Raw genomic sequence first — 17,938 nt, 5'->3', positions numbered from 1 at the left:
TGCAGGCCCAAGACCAGAACCCTCAGCCGACTCCGGGTCTTCCACCACCGAGTGAGAATCAGACCGAGGCCACGCCCCCCCCAGCACAGCTGGTCCTCAGCAGCCGCTGCGACTGAATCAAACTCACCGCCTCCTCCGGCCGTGCCCGACGGCCAGCCAGACCCCCAAACTCCGGCTCTGTGTTCGGCCGAGTCTTCAGACGCAGCCACTGACGCTTCCTCCACGTCCAGACTGCCCAGATCAGAGACGAGAAATCTGCACTTGATTTGGGATCCAAGAAAGAATCTGTAGGGTACGAGGAGCAATCAGAGGGGAGCCCAGCCCGGCACCGGAGGGAAGAAAAACTCTGTCCTCGACACCCGGTACCGTACACCGTCTGTCAACCTTCCCCAGTCTCTCAGGAGTCTCCTGACCTCTGCTCTTCAGCCCGCTGTCTCCAGAAGGTCTCCGTCCCCGTTTAAGGGAGGACAGCCCTCTGCACAGCACAGGCCAGCACACGGCCTCTCTAGTTCCTACAGTGGAATCACCTTCAAACCAGAACAGTCCGGGAGCTGCAGTCTGGGGGAATCGCGGCAGAACCCCCACCCCCAAACCCCACCGCCACAGACAGGTATGCACCCCCAAGAGCCAGCAGCCCCCCAAACCACAGCCGGTACAACCTCCAGGCCTGTGGGGAAAACAACAGCTCCCTCCCCCAGAAGAAACCCGGAAACGGGGGTGCAGAAGACCCCATTCCCCCCCGGCTCGTGAGTGTTGATGGAGTATATGTTGTTTGCGATTAAAATTGAGGGGCAGTAACCACACCCTGCCGCGAGGCCAAACGAGCAGTCCCATCTACCTGAACAGCTCCCCCCCCCCCCCGACACGGTGCACCAAGACCCCCCGACGTGTGTGTTTGTATGTATTTGGTCGTGTTAGATGACTAAGTGCAATTAAGACTGAGAGGCGAGCCACTGAAGGATGCAGTGATTGGGGCCACTGACCCAAGAAGCACCTCCCATCATGCATCAGGAGGAGTGGAGGTGAGGACAGACTGGGGGCAGCGGAAGGATGCAGACCCAGGGCCCACCGGCCCCAGGCCCCCCCCCCCCCCCCCCCCCACCACCACCACCACCACCACCACCACCACCACAGGGCACCACACTCTCTCCTCACATACACACCTCCAATCGCCCACACATATACACCCACACATACAGAAATACATACATACTTACAGATGCACACCCACACACACATACATACATGCTCACAGAAACATACCCACACATACATACACACTTACACATACACATTCACACTCATATATATACATATCCAGACACACACCCACACACTCACATACACATACATACATACCCACTCATACAAAAACATACACACATACACGCACACCCACCTTCCCCAACCCCCTAACCCCCACAGCCCACCACCACCACCCCCCTATCTACCCCCCTATCCACCCCACCCCCCGTCCGCCACCCCACCCCCCGTCCCCCACCACCACAACCTCCCACCCCGATGCCCTGGATTCCGGGGCAGCAACCAGACACCAGGGAATGCACCGACCCAGGGAGCGGCAGCACGCCCGAGCCGACCGGCCCCCCCAGCCAGGCCGACCCCCCCACCCCAATGGAAGGGGACAGCGCCCAGGCACCAGGGTCGGTCCTTCATCCTGCAGAGAAGCTCCTCATCCTCGTTCAGCTGTAACAGGAAGCGACCATATATGGTAAAGTCACCTCAGATCAACCTGAGCCCAAACTGCTGAGTCAGCAGGAGCCAGCAGAAAGCCAAGGTCGAACAACACACACACACACACACACACACACACACACACAAACACACACACACACACACACACACACACACACACAGACACCCACACAGTGACTCAGGCAGACCGACACGCAGCACACACACTCTTTGGACCCTCGGGGCCCCGGGGGGGTCCGGGTCAGTCCCATATAAACCGGGCCCTGAGGCCGGCAGACTCACCGAGGTGCTTTTGATTTGTGTGTTGGAGCAGGATGACGGCTAACATGAGACGGGTGGTGCTGCTGCTGCTGCTGGGGGTGGGGGTCTCCACTGCCGTGCCGGACCAGTGTGAAGCTGCGAACAAACGGCAGCCCACCGCCGAGCTGGACAAGGTGAGCCACCTCCACCTGATCCGCCGCCTCCACCCGCCTCCCGCTGCAGCTCTGACCTCAGTCTGACCTCTGCGTGACCTCTGACCCTGCAGATCTATGGGGACTGGGTCCTGGTCTGGGCTGTGGGCGACACCAACAAGACCAGGGAGATCCTGAGCGGCACCAACACCTCCTACGCCCAGATCCAGCTGCTGGGGGACAACCAGACCGTCCAGTTCCACGAGAGGAACCTGTACCAGTGAGTCCTGTCCGTCCCCGGGTCCCCAGCTGAGGACGGGGAGGACTGAGAGGACGGGGAGGACAAGGACAGCCTGGGAGGATGGGAAGGACTGAGAGGACAGGGAGGACAGGGACAGACTGGGAGGACGGGGGGACGGGGACAGACTGTGAGGACAGGGATGGATCAAGATAGATAGATAGATAGATAAAACTTTATTAATCTCCCAAGGGAGAAATTCCGGTGTCCAGCAGCACACAAATCATTCACATGCAAATAATAAATAACAACAGTACAATAAATAAAAGTGCTCGTAGTGTTCTTAGTTTGGCTCAGGCACATCTGTTATACAGCCTGATTGCTGAGGGGATGAACGACCTCTTGAAGCGCTCAGTTCTGCAGCGCAATGACAGCAGCCTGTTACTCCGCTCACTTTTTTGAGCTGCAACTGTGTCCTGCAGTGGATGTTTGGAGTTCCTCAAGATACTCTGCATTAGAGCCTCATCCTCCTCTCCAAGACTGCTCCAGCAGAGTCCACCTTCCTCCCCATCACAGACACACACCTCCTGATCAGTCTGTCCAGCCGATTGCTGTCTCTTTTTGTCATACTGCTACCCCAACAGACAACCCCAAAGAAAACAGCACTTGCAACAACAGACTGGTAGAAAATGTCCAGCATGTCACCACACACGTCAAAGGACTTAAGTCTCCTCAGGAAAAACAGCCTGCTCTGTCCTTTCTTATCCAGGGCCCGAGCTGCTCTGACCAGTCCAGTCTGTGGTCAAGGTGCACACCCAAGTATTTATAGGTGTGAACAACCTCAATACTCTCTCCGTCGATGATGACAGGTTGATGAGAGGCTTCCTGCCAAAGTCAATGATCATCTCCTTCGTCTTCGAGGTGTTCAGAATAAGACCATTGTCCCTGCTCCAGGTGGTGAATCCCGTGATGAGCTCCCTGTACTCCTTTTCATCCCTACCCTTCACACATGCCACAATTGCAGTGTAATCTGAATACTCCTCCTCAAGAGGATGGGGAGGACTGGGAGGATGGGGAGGAATAAGAGGACAGGGACAGACTGAGAGGACTGAGAGGACAGGGGTGATTGAGGAGGACCGGAGATGGACTGAGAGGACAGACAGTCCACCATGATGGACTGACGCCGTCTCTCATCCTTCAGGAACAACGTCTCGTCCTGCATCTCCTTCGACATCCGGCTGACGGTCAATTCTACAGCCGAACAGCTGACGCTGCACACCACCAACATCAGTGAGTCCAGCTGCAAAGCTACAACGCTACAATGCTACAACGCTACAAAGCTACAATGCTACAATGCTACAATGCTACAGTACTACACTGTAAAGCTACAAAGCTACAGTACTACACTACACTGTTACAATGCTACCTTTTGCAGCAGCCTGTCCTCAGTTGTGTGTGTATGTGTGTGTGTGTGTATGTGTGTGTGTGTGTGTGTGTGTGTGTGTGTGTGTGTGTGTGTGTGTGTGTGTGTATGTGTGTGTGTGTGTGTATGTGTGTGTGTGTGTGTGTGTGTGTATGTGTGTGTGTGTATGTGTGTGTGTGTGTGTGTGTGTGTGTGTGTGTGTGTGTGTGTGTGTGTGTGTGTGTGTGTGTGCGTGTGTGTGTTTCAGCTATTGAGGCTGATGGATCTAAGCGGGAGTACCAGGAACCAGGGGAGGTGAAGGTTTACTACAGCAGCGCCGACAAACTGCTGCTCAACTACAAGGAGGAGACGGGAAGCTACCTGCTGAGCTACAGTAACACACACACACACACACACACACACACACCACCAGCCTGGGCTCTGACCGGGCCTGACCACCTGTGTGTGTGTGTGTGTGTGTGTGTGTCTCTCAGGGAAGTTCGGCGCCCATCAGGACGTGGACGAGCACCGAGCCGCCCACGACTTCCTGAAGACACATGCAGAGTGTCTGAATTTCCCCACAGAGGAGGCCTACGTCTACGACGGAGTGTCAGGTAGGAGACAGAGGACACTGCAGGACACTGCAGGGAGACAGTCCAGAGGGGTCCAGGTCTCGGTCAGGACAGAGGACTGGTCCTCTCTGGGTGTCCTCTTCAGTCTCAACGTGATTTTCTGTCCTCAGATTTTTGCCATAAGAAATCTGCTCCGGAGGCGGAACCTGCAGAGTCCTGAGAGGAACCAGGAGGGTTCCACCTGAGACCTCATGAAATAAAGACACCCTGAACCTGAACCTGAACCCGGGTCGTCTCCTCTCTGTGTTTTCTTCTTTGCTGGTCAGCAGCTGACAGGATGTCCTCTGTCCTGCCCGTTCTCGCTCTCGGCATTCTCAGACATCAGGAACCGACAGCAGAAACCAATGATCACAGTCCTTCCAACATGCAGCAAAACCACCAGAGACATGGACGCTGCAGGCGTCTCGGCCGGACGGGACGCCTGCCGAGACGCCACTAGGCAGAGCGGTGTCCCGGCAGAGCGGCGTCCCGGCAGAGCGACGTCCCGGCAGAGCAGCGTCCCGGCAGAGCGGCGTCCCATATTCCTTCCCAGAAATCAGAGTTGAAATGCTAAATGAGACGGAGGACGGAGAAAGTCCTCGTCAGTCACTGATTGGTCAGAGTGTGATTGGCAGCTGCTCTCAGCTGAATGATGTCATCAGTATACGTCCATATATGGTCATAAGAGTCACATGAACCAGGAGAGCGACTCAGCAGGAAAACGAGATTTGTCCTCTGGAGCATCGCCTCTCAGATCCACACATTTCATCAAAACATCAAAAGCAGGATCGTTTGTGTCAGTAGAGACAGTAGAGTCAGTAGAGACACTAGGACAGTAGAGACAGTAGAGACAGTAGAGACAACGAAGCATTAGAGACAAAAGAGAGTGTAGAGTCAGTAGAGACACTAGGACAGTAGAGACAGTAGAGCTGTAGAGACAGGAGGACAGGAGAGACGGCGGCGGCGGCCCGAGGCTCCCAGCGACTCTTGCACCTTTTTATATTGTGTTTTTTTTTTTAACTCTTTTTGGGACACAGCCGTGTCACAGCCACCACTGATACAGCCGCCAAGACCTGATAGACATCGGCCTTCGGACTACAACGGATATTACAAGCGCTTTCTCACGGACACACAACGTCCCACTGGAGACAGCGAGACCGCCGGCACCCCGGGGATTGTTGTCGGGACCAGCAGGTGTCGGAGAGGAAGCAGAAAGACGGACGCCGGGCTGGCCTGCTAGCTCAACTCAGGAGACCACCACACAGACCACCGCACAGACCACCGCACAGACCACCGCACAGACCACCACACAGACCACCTCACAGACCACCACACAGACCACCTCACAGACCACCGCACAGACCACCTCACAGACCACCGCACAGACCACCGCACAGACCACCGCACAGACCACCACACAGACCACCTCACAGACCACCGCACAGACCACCGCACAGACCACTGCACAGACCACTGCACAGACCACCACACAGACCACCACACAGACCACTGCACAGACCACCACACAGACCACCACACAGACCACCACACAGACCACTGCACAGACCACTGCACAGACCACCACACAGACCACCACACAGACCACCACACCGACCACCACACAGACCACCATAAAGACCACACAGACCACCACACAGACCACCACACAGACCACACAGACTACCGCACAGACCACTGCACAGACCACTGCACAACCACACAGACCACCACACAGACCACTGCACAGACCACCGCACAGACCACCACACAGACCACCGCACAGACCACCGCACAGACCACCACACAGACCACCGCACAGACCACCACACAGACCACCGCACAGACCACTGTTTCCTTCCATCTTCCTGACAAACGCCAGAATAAGATGGATGAGCTACGATCACAGATCCCCTACAACCGCTACAGCTGTGAGTTCTGTCTTCTGATTATCAGCGAATCCTGGCTGCGCCGCACATCCCCGCTGCTACAGTCCAGCTAGCAGGCCGCCGTCCACCGCCACGACCGGACCGAAGCCTCCGGTAGGAGCATGGGAGGGGGGCTCTGTGTTTATGTGCACGAGGACTGGTGCTGGGACGGCAGAGTGATGGACGCCTACTGCTCTCCGGACCCAGAGGCCATGTCCTGCAGCGTCGTCCCGTCCAGTTGCCACAGGAGCGGTCTATACACCCCCGATGCTAACGTTAGCACGGCACTCGGCCAGCTCCAGCTCATGATCTCACAACAGCACAATCCAGACGGCGTACATATCGTTGCCGGGGATTCAACAAAGTACAGCTCAAGATTGGACTCCTCACATTCCACCAGGAGGTCGAGTGAGCAACCAGGGGAGAAAACACTCTGAACCAGGTTTATTCCAATATTAAGCTCGCATACAGGGCGACCCCCCTCCCCCACCTCGGACAATCTGACCACCTCTCTCTGTCCCCCCTCGTACACTCGCCCTTGTATGTTTTGTCTTCACCAAATGCCTGGGGTGTTTTCTGTTTTGTTTCTTCTGTTTTGTTTTTTGACCTTTTTATCGAGGTGAATTGTAGCTTTACATGAGCACCCACAAAATCTCGTCATACCCCCCTGTGCAATGACAATAAAGTCTATTGAGCTTTGGAACCGACGTCACCGCGCAATGCATTATGGGACGACGGCGCCATTTTGAAGGGGTAGAGAAATCAAAACAAACTGTGACAACACTTGGAAAATGCAAAAGAAAAGAGATTCTACCGCGACCGATTGCGTCTGGATGCACAATTAGGATACCTCGTTCTCTCGACATCTCGGGACAGGTCTGACATCGTGGAGCAAGTTTGCGTCAGTGTGGATTTACGGTGTAGTGCAGGAAAAACCTGGCGGAGCGTGAAAACAATTATAAAGCACATCTGAAACACGCCGTAAAGCAGAAGCAGCACATAATCAGCAAGATTAAAAAGTTAAAGAATGAAAAATAAAATAACGCCCTTACAGAATATCTAGTAATATCCCCTCTTGTGGGATTAATGATGGATTTTTAACTTTCAATAACTCCGCTGGTCCATCCTGCCACGGAGAGGAGCTGTTTTAACAAAGCGCAAAGACACACAGCTGCTGCTGTGGAGCAGCTTCAGACCAGCGGGGGAAACACTGATGATCAGCCCCGGAAAGATGGGACTTTATTTTGGCAGTTTTACACAATATTGCACTGGCCGATAGAGTTACTGTTGATGCGCCTGCGCCACGAGAGGAGCCGACGTGGAAACAGAGCCTGGACTGGCTGGACCAGGAGACAGGACCTGAAGAACCGCTATGAAATGTAAATAAACTCTGAAGTTTAGCAAATTATTAATTTACTCAGTGGTGCGAAGCCAGCAGCCCAGAAAATAACGTATCAGCTAAAGGGAGATAAAATACAGACAGAGGACGTTTGGTCAAACATTTTATGAGGACTTCTATTCTTTAATTTAAGCTGTACCGACAGCGGGTGGCAGGCGCCGCCCTCGGTGGCCTGAGTCCCGGGTCCTGTTCAGTCCCGGGTCCTGTTCAGTCCCGTGTCCTGCTCGGCACCGGTCCGGTGCTGGGTGTGTCTCGGTGGGACCGTCCCGCTGTGGGGAGCAGACCTGGCCACGGTGCTGCTGTCTGGCTCTGAGACATAATGAAGCGAAACAATAAAACTCTGAGCTGTGTCACGTGAGTTGCCTCATTATTTGCAATATCAGGGTTAAATTAACGGATCGATAATCTGTTCAGACCTCAGTCGGTCCGTTCGTCCAGACGACGCTGTTCATCGCTGCTGCAGCTTCCTCCAGACAGCGTTTTCCTATTCTCCTTTAATTCCAGTTTTTATTCTTCCAAAGAGCTCCTCCTGATTTACCTCCACCTGAGCGGTGATGCTATGATTATGAAAAACTCACTAAAATGTCAGTCTGACTGCAGGAGGGGGAGTGGCAGCAGGAGGGCTTGTTTAGAATAATTAATTAGCCATGTGCTGGTCTTAGAGTAGCTGTTTAACTGACAGAGTCATTTATTCATGACCAATATCAAGAACTTACCAGAATGAAAATGTGTGGAACATATCAAGAGATATCTTGGGATGACATCGAACTTTATGTCCACAAGTCTAACAGCAGCGATCCAGGCAAGCTGTAACATGATACGGTGCTTCCAAGCAGGAGAACCAAGAACAGACAGCCCATTCTCTCACTTCCTGCCCTGCGGTCGGCCAGGGAGCCTTACAACCAGCAACACAGCAGTTTCCAACCATTCGGTCATTACTTTTCCAGCTTCTAATGGGTTTGCACAGCAGTGCGTTTGTAGCACCCCTTCAAAATGGCGGATCAACATTAAAAATGGCTCCGCCCCTTTTTTGTGACATCACGCTCCAAAGCTCAATTCTGATTCTGATTCTTATTCTGATTCTGAGAGCAGTAGAGACAGTAGGACAGTAGAGACAGTAGGATAGTAGAGACAGTAGGACAGTAGAGACAGTAGGACAGTAGGACAGTAGAGACAGTAGGACAGTAGGACAGTAGGACAGTAGAGACAGTAGGACAGTAGAGACAGTAGGACAGTAGGACAGTAGGACAGTAGAGACAGTAGGACAGTAGAGACAGTAGGACAGTAGAGACAGTAGGACAGTAGGACAGTAGAGACAGTAGGACAGTAGAGACAGTAGGACAGTAGGACAGTAGGGACAGTAGGACAGTAGGACAGTAGGACAGTAGGACAGTAGGACAGTAGAGACAGTAGGACAGTAGGACAGTAGGACAGTAGAGACAGTAGGACAGTAGAGACAGTAGGACAGTAGGACAGTAGAGACAGTAGGACAGTACAGACAGTAGAGACAGTAGGACAGTAGAGACAGTAGGACAGTAGAGTGTTTTGTCCAATCAGCTCCATCAGCAGAGGACACAGTCAGACAGCATCAGACATTTCTGTCCTGTGTTCATCCTGCTGCTGTGACGCCTCGCATGGTCTGGGTCAGTGGACGGAGTCCCGGTTCAGCCCCCAGCTCAGTCCCCCGGTTCAGTCCCCCGGTTCCAGTACCGCAGCACTGTCCCCTGGAGGAGGTTGCCAGATCTGCGGCTCTTTCAGTCCAAACACCAACAGAAGCAGCTCGAACCTCCGTCTCCAGAGAAACACACGGTAAAACCAGAACAACCGGACTGATAGAACAAAATCCCGTCACAAGCACAGAACTGGCTGGAGCTGGAGCCGGACCGGAGCCAGACCGGAGCCAGACCAGAGCCAGAGCGGAGCCGGACCGGAGCCGGACCAGAGCCGGACCAGAGCCAGAGTGGAGCCGGACCGGAGCCGGACCAGAGCCGGACCAGAGCCGGACCAGAGCCGGACCAGAGCCGGACCAGAGCCAGAGCGGAGCCGGACCGGAGCCGGACCAGAGCCGGACCAGAGCCAGAGCGGAGCCGGACCGGAGCCGGACCGGAGCCGGACCGGAGACGGACCGGAGCCGGACCGGAGCCGGACCAGAGCCGGACCAGAGCCGGACCGGAGCCGGACCAGAGCCGGTTCTCTGCAGAGGCAGCAGAACGTTCTGCCTCTGCTGCACAGCTTTACAGAGTTCCTCCTCAGTCCACACCTTCACACACCTGTCCAACCTGATGAACGGATGAATGGATGATCCTACAGACAGGAAGCCTCAGGATGAATCCATGAACGGCCTCTGACGCTCGGTGGAAGAAAAGATTGTTCTGTTTCACCTCTGGGTTCTGGAGGAGCCACAGTTCTTCAACCAAACACACTGAGTCACTGTCATGGCTGCTGAGAGCAGCTGGTCTCCATGGCAACACACACCGCTGAGAGCAGCTGGTCTCCATGGCAACACACACCGCTGAGAGCAGCTGGTCTCCATGGCAACACACACACCGCTGAGAGCAGCTGGTCTCCATGGCAACACAAACACCTGCTGACTGTCCTCTCTGGTCTCAGCTCAGAGCTCACAGTGAATCAGTGAATATGGAGGGAACACACACACACACACACACACACACACACACACACGCACAGTCTTGTATTTCTATCCTTGTGGGGACCTTCCATTGACTCCCATTCATGTCTAGCCCCTAACCCTGACCCTTACCCTAACCCTAACCCACACCACAACAAAGCCTAACCCTAAAGAAATGTTAGAGACACAGAGTCAATATTCTCTACTCATTTCCTTGGAGGGGATATGAAGGAGCATTCTCCTGCCCCCTGGAGGTTTTCAGGATGATTTTGAATTATTTATTTATATTTTAACTGGTATTTATTCATTTATTGGCAAGTATTCAATAAACAATTTTATTACAATTAAGGATGCTTCTCATGCTTTTACACTTTAACTCACTCTTATGTCTTGGGTTTTTATCTATGTCAGTAAAACCTCCCTCGGCCCTTGGTTGCGTCCAATAAGTAGTTTCTGTTGCCCGTGCTTTTCTTCTTTATTATATCATACCTAACCCACACCACAACAAAGCCTAACCCTAAAGAAATGTTTTTGCACTTTTACTTTTTTCAGTAACAACAACATGGTCAAGAAAACACTGTTTCTCCTACTTAGGACCGGAAAAAGGTCCCCACAAGGGGGATACAGTCCGGTCGGCACCACTCCAAGTCGGCCCCGGCCAACTCGGCACCGCCCCGGGATACAGTCAACTCGGCATCAAGCCAAGTCGGCATCAAGCTAAGTCGGCATCAAGCCAAGTCGGCCTCGCGGGCGGGGGGGCTCTCGAGTGGCCGAGTTGGTCGGTGCGGACTTGACTGTAAGCTGCTTACCAACTCGGCCAAAAGCGTCTTTCTTTCTTTTTTAATCACGATGGTGGATAATGTACCTGGGAGCTTCATGTTTGACGTCCGAGTAGCTTTTAGCTACAAGCGCGCAGCGCTTAGCGGCTGTCTGGTCATGTGACCGGTCCCAAGGCATTCTGGGAATCGTAGTGCAGCGATGCCGGCTGCGCCGCGACGATTTGCAGTTTTTTTCGTGCCGGCAGCGCCGCTTCTCCTCACATAGCAGGCAGGGGACTGGAGGACAAACTGTGTGGTTATGGTGACTGACAGGTTAGAGGTGGAGAATGGACCTGGAGCTTCATGGTTGACGTCCTGTTTGAACCGAGTAGCTTAGCTACGAGCGCACAGCGCGAGCGGCTGTCTGGTCATGTGACCAGATCATGTGACCGGCATGTGATCCGCGAACGCCGCCTGATCAAACCAGTCGCCTGCATTATAATTTTATTGTAATGTTCTCCACCCCCGAAGTTTGGTCAGCCAGTACAGTTAATTTATTTTTACCCAATCAGTGGAAACCTAGGAAGACCGAAGCTGCATGACGAACTCGATCATACTTGTTTTATTTCATCCCAACCACAACATAATACCTGTATTGCATTATGCTTATGCTGATTTGTTCATTTCTGATCAACATTGTTAGTTTATCAGTCATTATTCTTTTCTTTAACAAACATTGTCATTTGCAAAAGCATGTATTTTGTTGTAAATGTTGTTTGCCCGCCATCTAGTGTGCGTCAACAGTAATAGCAACTGGGACTGTAATATCAAACGATTACCAGTAGTACATGTTAAGCTGTTCATGTGGTTTCTTGGTGTTCATAAGCTCATAAACGTAGCCCTCCGGTAAAATATTATATACATTTCATCTAATTGTACTGGCTGACCAAACTTCAGGGGTGGAGAACATTACAATAAAATTATAATGCAGGCGACTGGTTTGATCAGGCGGCGTTCGCGGATCACATGCCGGTCACATGATCTGGTCACATGACCAGACAGCCGCTCGCGCTGTGCGCTCGTAGCTAAGCTACTCGGTTCAAACAGGACGTCAACCATGAAGCTCCAGGTCCATTCTCCACCTCTAGCCTGTCAGTCACCACACAGTTTGTCCTCCAGTCCCCTGCCTGCTACGTGAGGAGAAGCGGCGCTGCCGGCACGAAAAAAACTGCAAATCGTCGCGGCGCAGCCGGCATCGCTGCACTACGATTCCCAGAATGCCTTGGGACCGGTCACATGACCAGACAGCCGCTAAGCGCTGCGCGCTTGTAGCTAAGCTACTCGGACGTCAAACATGAAGCTCCAGGTACATTATCCACCATCGTGATTAAAAAAGAAAGAAAGACGCTTTTGGCCGAGTTGGTAAGCAGCTTACAGTCAAGTCCGCACCGACCAACTCGGCCACTCGAGAGCCCCCCCCCCGCCCGCGAGGCCGACTTGGCTTGATGCCGACTTAGCTTGATGCCGACTTGGCTTGATGCCGAGTTGACTGTATCCCGGGGCGGTGCCGAGTTGGCCGGGGCCGACTTGGAGTGGTGCCGACTTGACTGTAAACCCCCACAAGGCACGTCGTTCCACGTTTTGCTATCCTTGTGGGGACATTTGGCCCCAACAAGGATAGAAATACAAGAACACACACACACGCACACACACTAAACTTCCTGATAGTGCTAACGGTCTTCAGGCTCTCCAGGCCGGAGTCCGTTCCCTGATTGGCTCCCTGATGGACCGGGAGCTGTGGGGGGCGGGGTTTTCATTGGTCCAGATCGATCCGGGGCGGTCAGACCAGGACCTGCTGGTTCTCTGAATCGTCCAGTCATGGTGTCCGGACTGAAGTCCAGGGTCAGGACTTGGCCAACTCCGGCGGTCCTGGACTTTTGTCCTCAGCCGGACGGCGTCCTGGGGCGGCGGTGGCGGGGGGCGGGGCTTCAGAGACCTTCCTGGAATCAGCTGACCGCTGGCCCGCTCGGTGCAGGTAAACAAGCGCTCAGTCACGCAGCACACACACTCTTTGGACCCTTGGGGCCCCGGGGGGGTCCGGGCCAGTCCCATATAAACCGGGCCCTGAGGCCGGCAGACTCACCGAGGTGCGTTTGATTTGCGTGTCGGAGCAGGATGACGGCTGCAGTGAGACGGGTGGTGCTGCTGCTGCTGCTGGGGGTGGGGGTCTCCACCGCCGCGCCGGACCAGTGTGAAGCTCTGACCAAACGGCTGCCGACCGCCGAGCTGGACAAGGTGAGCCGCCTCCACCCGCCTCCACCCGATCCGCCGCCTCCACCCGATCCACCCCCTCCAATACCTCCACCCGATCCGCCGCCTCCACCTGCCGCTCCTCCCTCACTGCCAGTGTGGGTTGATTTGGTGCAGTGGTTTGTCTCTCGCCTCACAGCCAGAATGTCTGAGTTCAAACTCTGTGACGGTTTCAACAAATCCAGACCTGGACCCGGGAGCTGCTCTGGTCCAGACCTGGACCCGGGAGCTGCTCTGGTCCAGACCTGGACCCGGGAGCTGCTCTGGTCCAGACCTGGACCCGGGAGCTGCTCTGGTCCAGACCTGGACCCGGGAGCTGCTCTGGTCCAGACCTGGACCCGGGAGCTGCTCTGGTCCAGACCCGGACCCTGCAGCCCCTCTGGTCTGACCTGGTTCTGGTTCTGGTTCTCCTGCAGATCGCGGGTCACTGGATCTCCGTCTGGGGCGTGGCCGACAGCCCGGCCGGACAGGAGGTTCTGGACGGCGCGGCCACGCTACACGTGGAGTGGACGGTTCTGCCCGACAGGACGGTCCGGTTCCACGAGAGGAACCTCTACAAGTAAGAGTGTGTGTGTGTGTGTGTGTGTGTGTGTGTGTGTGTGTGTGTGTGTGTGTGTGTTTGTGTGTGTGTGTGTGTGTGTGTGTGTGTAACCTCTGTCTCTTCCAGACATGATCACTCGATCTGCATCACGGTCAACATCAACGCCACCGTGGAGCCAGACTCTGACCTGCTGACCCTGCAGAGCACCGGCACAGGCGAGACACACACACACACACACACACACACACACACACACACACACACACACACACACACAAACACACACAGTCTTGTATTTCTATCCTTGTGGGGACCGTCCATTGACTCCCATTCATGTCTAGCCCCTAACCCTGACCCTTACCCTAACCCTAACCCACACCACAACAAAGCCTAACCCTAAAGAAATGTTTTTGCACTTTTACTTTTTTCAGTAACAACAACATGGTCAAGAAAACACTGTTTCTCCTACTTAGGACCGGAAAAAGGTCCCACAAGGCACGTCGTTCCACGTTTTGCTATCCTTGTGGGGACATTTGGCCCCAACAAGGATAGAAATACGAGAACGCTCACACGCTCACACACACACACACACACACGCACACACACACACGCACACACACACATAAAATACACAGACACACACACAGAGACACACGCACACACACACTCATATAAAACATACACACACGCACGCACACACACTCATAAAACATACACAGTACACACACACACTCACAAAACACACAGACACAAACACACGCATACACACTCAAAACATACACACACAAACACACAAAACACACACACACACACACACACACACACACATAAAACACACACAGACACATACACACACATAAAGCTCACACACACAAAACACACACACATAAAATAAACACACACTCACACACACACACACAAAACACACTCACACTCACATTAAACACACACACATAAAACTCACACATACACATAAAACACACACACACACACACACTCGCACTCATATAAAACACACACAGAGACACACACACACACACACACTCATATAAAACCTACACACACGCACACACACACTCATAAAACACACACACACAGACACAAATACACGCACACACACACTCATAAAACACACACACACTTATAAAACATACACACACGCACATACACATAAAACACACAGACACACACACATAAAACACACATAAAACTCACACACACTCACTCTCACACACACTGTCTCACACACACACACACACATACACACACACTGGGTCACTGGACCTCCGGCCACACGGCTCCCTCTCGCTCACCTGACACACACCCAGGTGTGTGTCCTCCTCTCGCACACTGAAGCTCATCAGCAGCCTCCTGGGCGCTGCTGCCACCTGCTGGACCAACCAGGAACTGCAGCTCGAAATGAACGAGGCTCTGTTGCCTGCGTGTGTGTGTGTGTGTGTGTGTGTGTGTGTGTGTGTGTGTGTGTGTGTGTGTGTGTGTGTGTGTGTGTGTCCAGACATGGACTTGAACGGGGTCCCGCGGCCCTACAACGAGACCTATCAGATCCTCTTCTACCTGACCTGTAAGGACTGCCTGCTGGCGGTCATCAACACGGCGGAGCACGGCCGCTTCCTGATGAACTACAGTGAGAGACGCACACACACACACACACAAAACTCTACAGGCCTGTCACTCTATATGACTATGGGATCATTTATGTGTGTGTGTGTGTGTGTGTGTGTGTGTGTGTGTGTGTGTCAGGGAAGGAGGGCCACCATCAGAACAACACGCCGCCAGCTGAACGACAAGCCGCAGAACAGCTGATGAAGAAACAAGCCGAGTGTCTGAGTTTCCCCACAGAGAAGCCCTACGTCTACGATGGACAGACAGGTGAGACAGCAGGGACACGGCAGGGAGACACCACAGGGGACACCACAGGGGACACCACAGTGGACACCACAGGGAGACACCACAGGGGACACCACAGGGGGACACCACAGGGGGACACCACAGGGAGACACCACAGGGGACACCACAGGGAGACACCACAGGGGACACCACAGGGGACACCACAGGGGGACACCACAGGGGGACACCACAGGGAGACACCACAGGGGACACCACAGGGAGACACCACAGGGAGACACCACAGGGGGACACCACAGGGGGACACCACAGGGGGACACCACAGGGGGACACCACAGGGAGACACCACAGGGGGACACCACAGGGAGACACCACAGGGGACACCACAGGGGGACACCACAGGGAGACACCACAGGGGACACCACAGGGGGACACCACAGGGGGACACCACAGGACACTGCAGGGAGACAGTGAGGGGCGTTCCTCCACCTGCTGGTCAAACGTCCACATCACACTCTGGCTCTAACAGCTGTGTCTTCTGACTTCTGTCCTCAGGGTTCTGTCACGGTCCACATGATCATCATCATCATCATCATCATCATCATGATCATGATCACAGGTGAAACCAGAGGAGTCCTGGGAGGAAGCAGCAGGAAATAAAGACAACCTGACCCTTGACCCCTGACCTGTGTCCTTTCCTGTCTCAGAGTCATGATTATTCTGAACAGCTGCTCAAACATGATCAGAAGTGAGACCAGAAAACCAGACCTGCACACAGACAGACACGAGACACGAGACACGAGACACGAGACACGAGACAGACAGCACCACTGTCCCTCGGTGGGAGGGGGGCGGTTTCTGTCTTCTCCTTGGTGTCCAGTCTTGTGTCGCGGTAGCAGACGGTCGTTGCCGTGGAGACGACCTGGACAGCAGGTCTTCCAAGGGGGGTTCTTATCAGAGCAGGGAAGACCATGTGACAGACATGCAATGCATGATGGAAATGAGACGTCATCAGCAGCGAGAGAGAGAGAGAGAGAGAGAGAGAGAGAGAGAGAGAGAGAGGGGGAGAGAGACAACCCACAACCCACAGCATCTGGAGATGCTGTGGGTTGTGGTGGCCTGAGCGGCTGACGTCACTCCGGTGAGTGTTTTCCGTGTTGGTGAAGCTTGCTGAAGCTTGCGAGCGACTGAAGTGCTTGCTGTCTCTCTCTTGCTATTACTGTTAATTCACGAAGCAATCAAAAATCGGGGTTATTTACGCCCCCGGGGTTACTTCGCCCCCGATTGACCAAGCGATCTCTCGTGAATTACATTTCTTCTCCGCCGTTAGCGCCACCGGCGTGCTAACTAGCTTAGCGTGCTAACTAGCTTGGTCCGCCGGGACCGCTATGGCGTCCTCCCCTCTGTCTTCTTTTCTTTCCTGCTCAGTGTGCCGTATGTTGAGTCAGAACCCTGCCTCCCTTGACGATAGGGGTATTTGCGTAAAGTGCAGTGTATTGACAGCGCTGGAGGCCAGGGTAACCGAGTTAGAGGAGCGGCTGCGCAGATGTGAGGGGCAGGGCAGCGCTAGCTACAGCGAGGTAGCGGCAGGGCTCGCAGCTCGCTCCCGCAGTGAGAGGAGTGTTAGCAAGCCTAGCCCCGCAGCGTGTCCCGAGCAGCCGGGACAAGACCAGGACCGGTTTGTGACAGTCCAGAGGAAGGCTAGTGCTAAGCACCGCCACGTAGCACTCCAAGAACCGCTTCACGTCTGCAATAGGTTCTCTCCCCTCAGCGACGACACGCCGGCTGAACTGGACACGCTGGTGATTGGCAGCTCTATAGTTAGAGACGTGAAGCTGCCAGCGGTGAAGGTTAGGTGTTACCCGGGGGCCAGAGTGGGGGACATCGAGGGGAACCTTAGGCTTTTAAAACAGGAAGGTAGGAGATTCCGTCGAGTCGTGATTCACGCAGGCGGTAATGATGCCCGGCGGAGACAATCAGAGGTGCTCAAATTACAAGTAGCCTCGGTGTGTGAATTGGCTAAGTCGATGTCTGATGCCGTAATATTCTCTGGTCCCCTGCCCAATTTGGTCAATGATGAAATGTATAGCCGACTTTCATCATTCAATCGCTGGTTGTCCAGATGGAGTGAGGAAAACGGAGTTATTTTTCTAA

General features: G+C 53.9%; 1 protein-coding gene across 1 annotated transcript; it reads left to right on the top strand.

Moving 5' to 3' along the window:
* Positions 1–2,039: 2,039 nt before the first annotated feature.
* Positions 2,040–16,499, top strand: LOC115409708 (saxitoxin and tetrodotoxin-binding protein 1-like). The gene is made up of 13 exons (XM_030120983.1): positions 2,040–2,147; positions 2,240–2,385; positions 3,545–3,633; positions 4,014–4,139; positions 4,240–4,359; positions 4,696–4,816; positions 13,242–13,362; positions 13,794–13,936; positions 14,045–14,133; positions 15,435–15,563; positions 15,680–15,867; positions 16,340–16,403; positions 16,492–16,499. The coding sequence occupies exons 1-13, from the start codon at positions 2,040–2,042 to the stop codon at positions 16,497–16,499; spliced, it is 1,452 nt and encodes a 483-aa protein (XP_029976843.1).
* The last annotated feature ends 1,439 nt before the right edge of the window (positions 16,500–17,938 follow it).

Source organism: Salarias fasciatus, chromosome 22, assembly GCF_902148845.1.
Source record: "Salarias fasciatus chromosome 22, fSalaFa1.1, whole genome shotgun sequence".
In the NCBI taxonomy this organism is placed as follows: domain Eukaryota; kingdom Metazoa; phylum Chordata; class Actinopteri; order Blenniiformes; family Blenniidae; genus Salarias; species Salarias fasciatus.
The sequence above is the reverse complement of the archived record's forward strand: the minus strand, read 5'-3'. Positions and strand labels throughout refer to the sequence as shown.

Coding starts and splice junctions, on each gene's coding strand:
- LOC115409708 (XM_030120983.1), top strand. CDS start 2,040: ATGAGACGGGTGGTGCTGCTGCTGCTGCTGGGGGTGGGGGTCTCCACT. Junction 4,817..13,241: donor GCCTGCCGAGACGCCACTAG/GCAGAGCGGTGT, acceptor GTGTCGGAGCAG/GATGACGGCTGCAGTGAGAC. Junction 13,937..14,044: donor CACGAGAGGAACCTCTACAA/GTAAGAGTGTGT, acceptor TGTCTCTTCCAG/ACATGATCACTCGATCTGCA.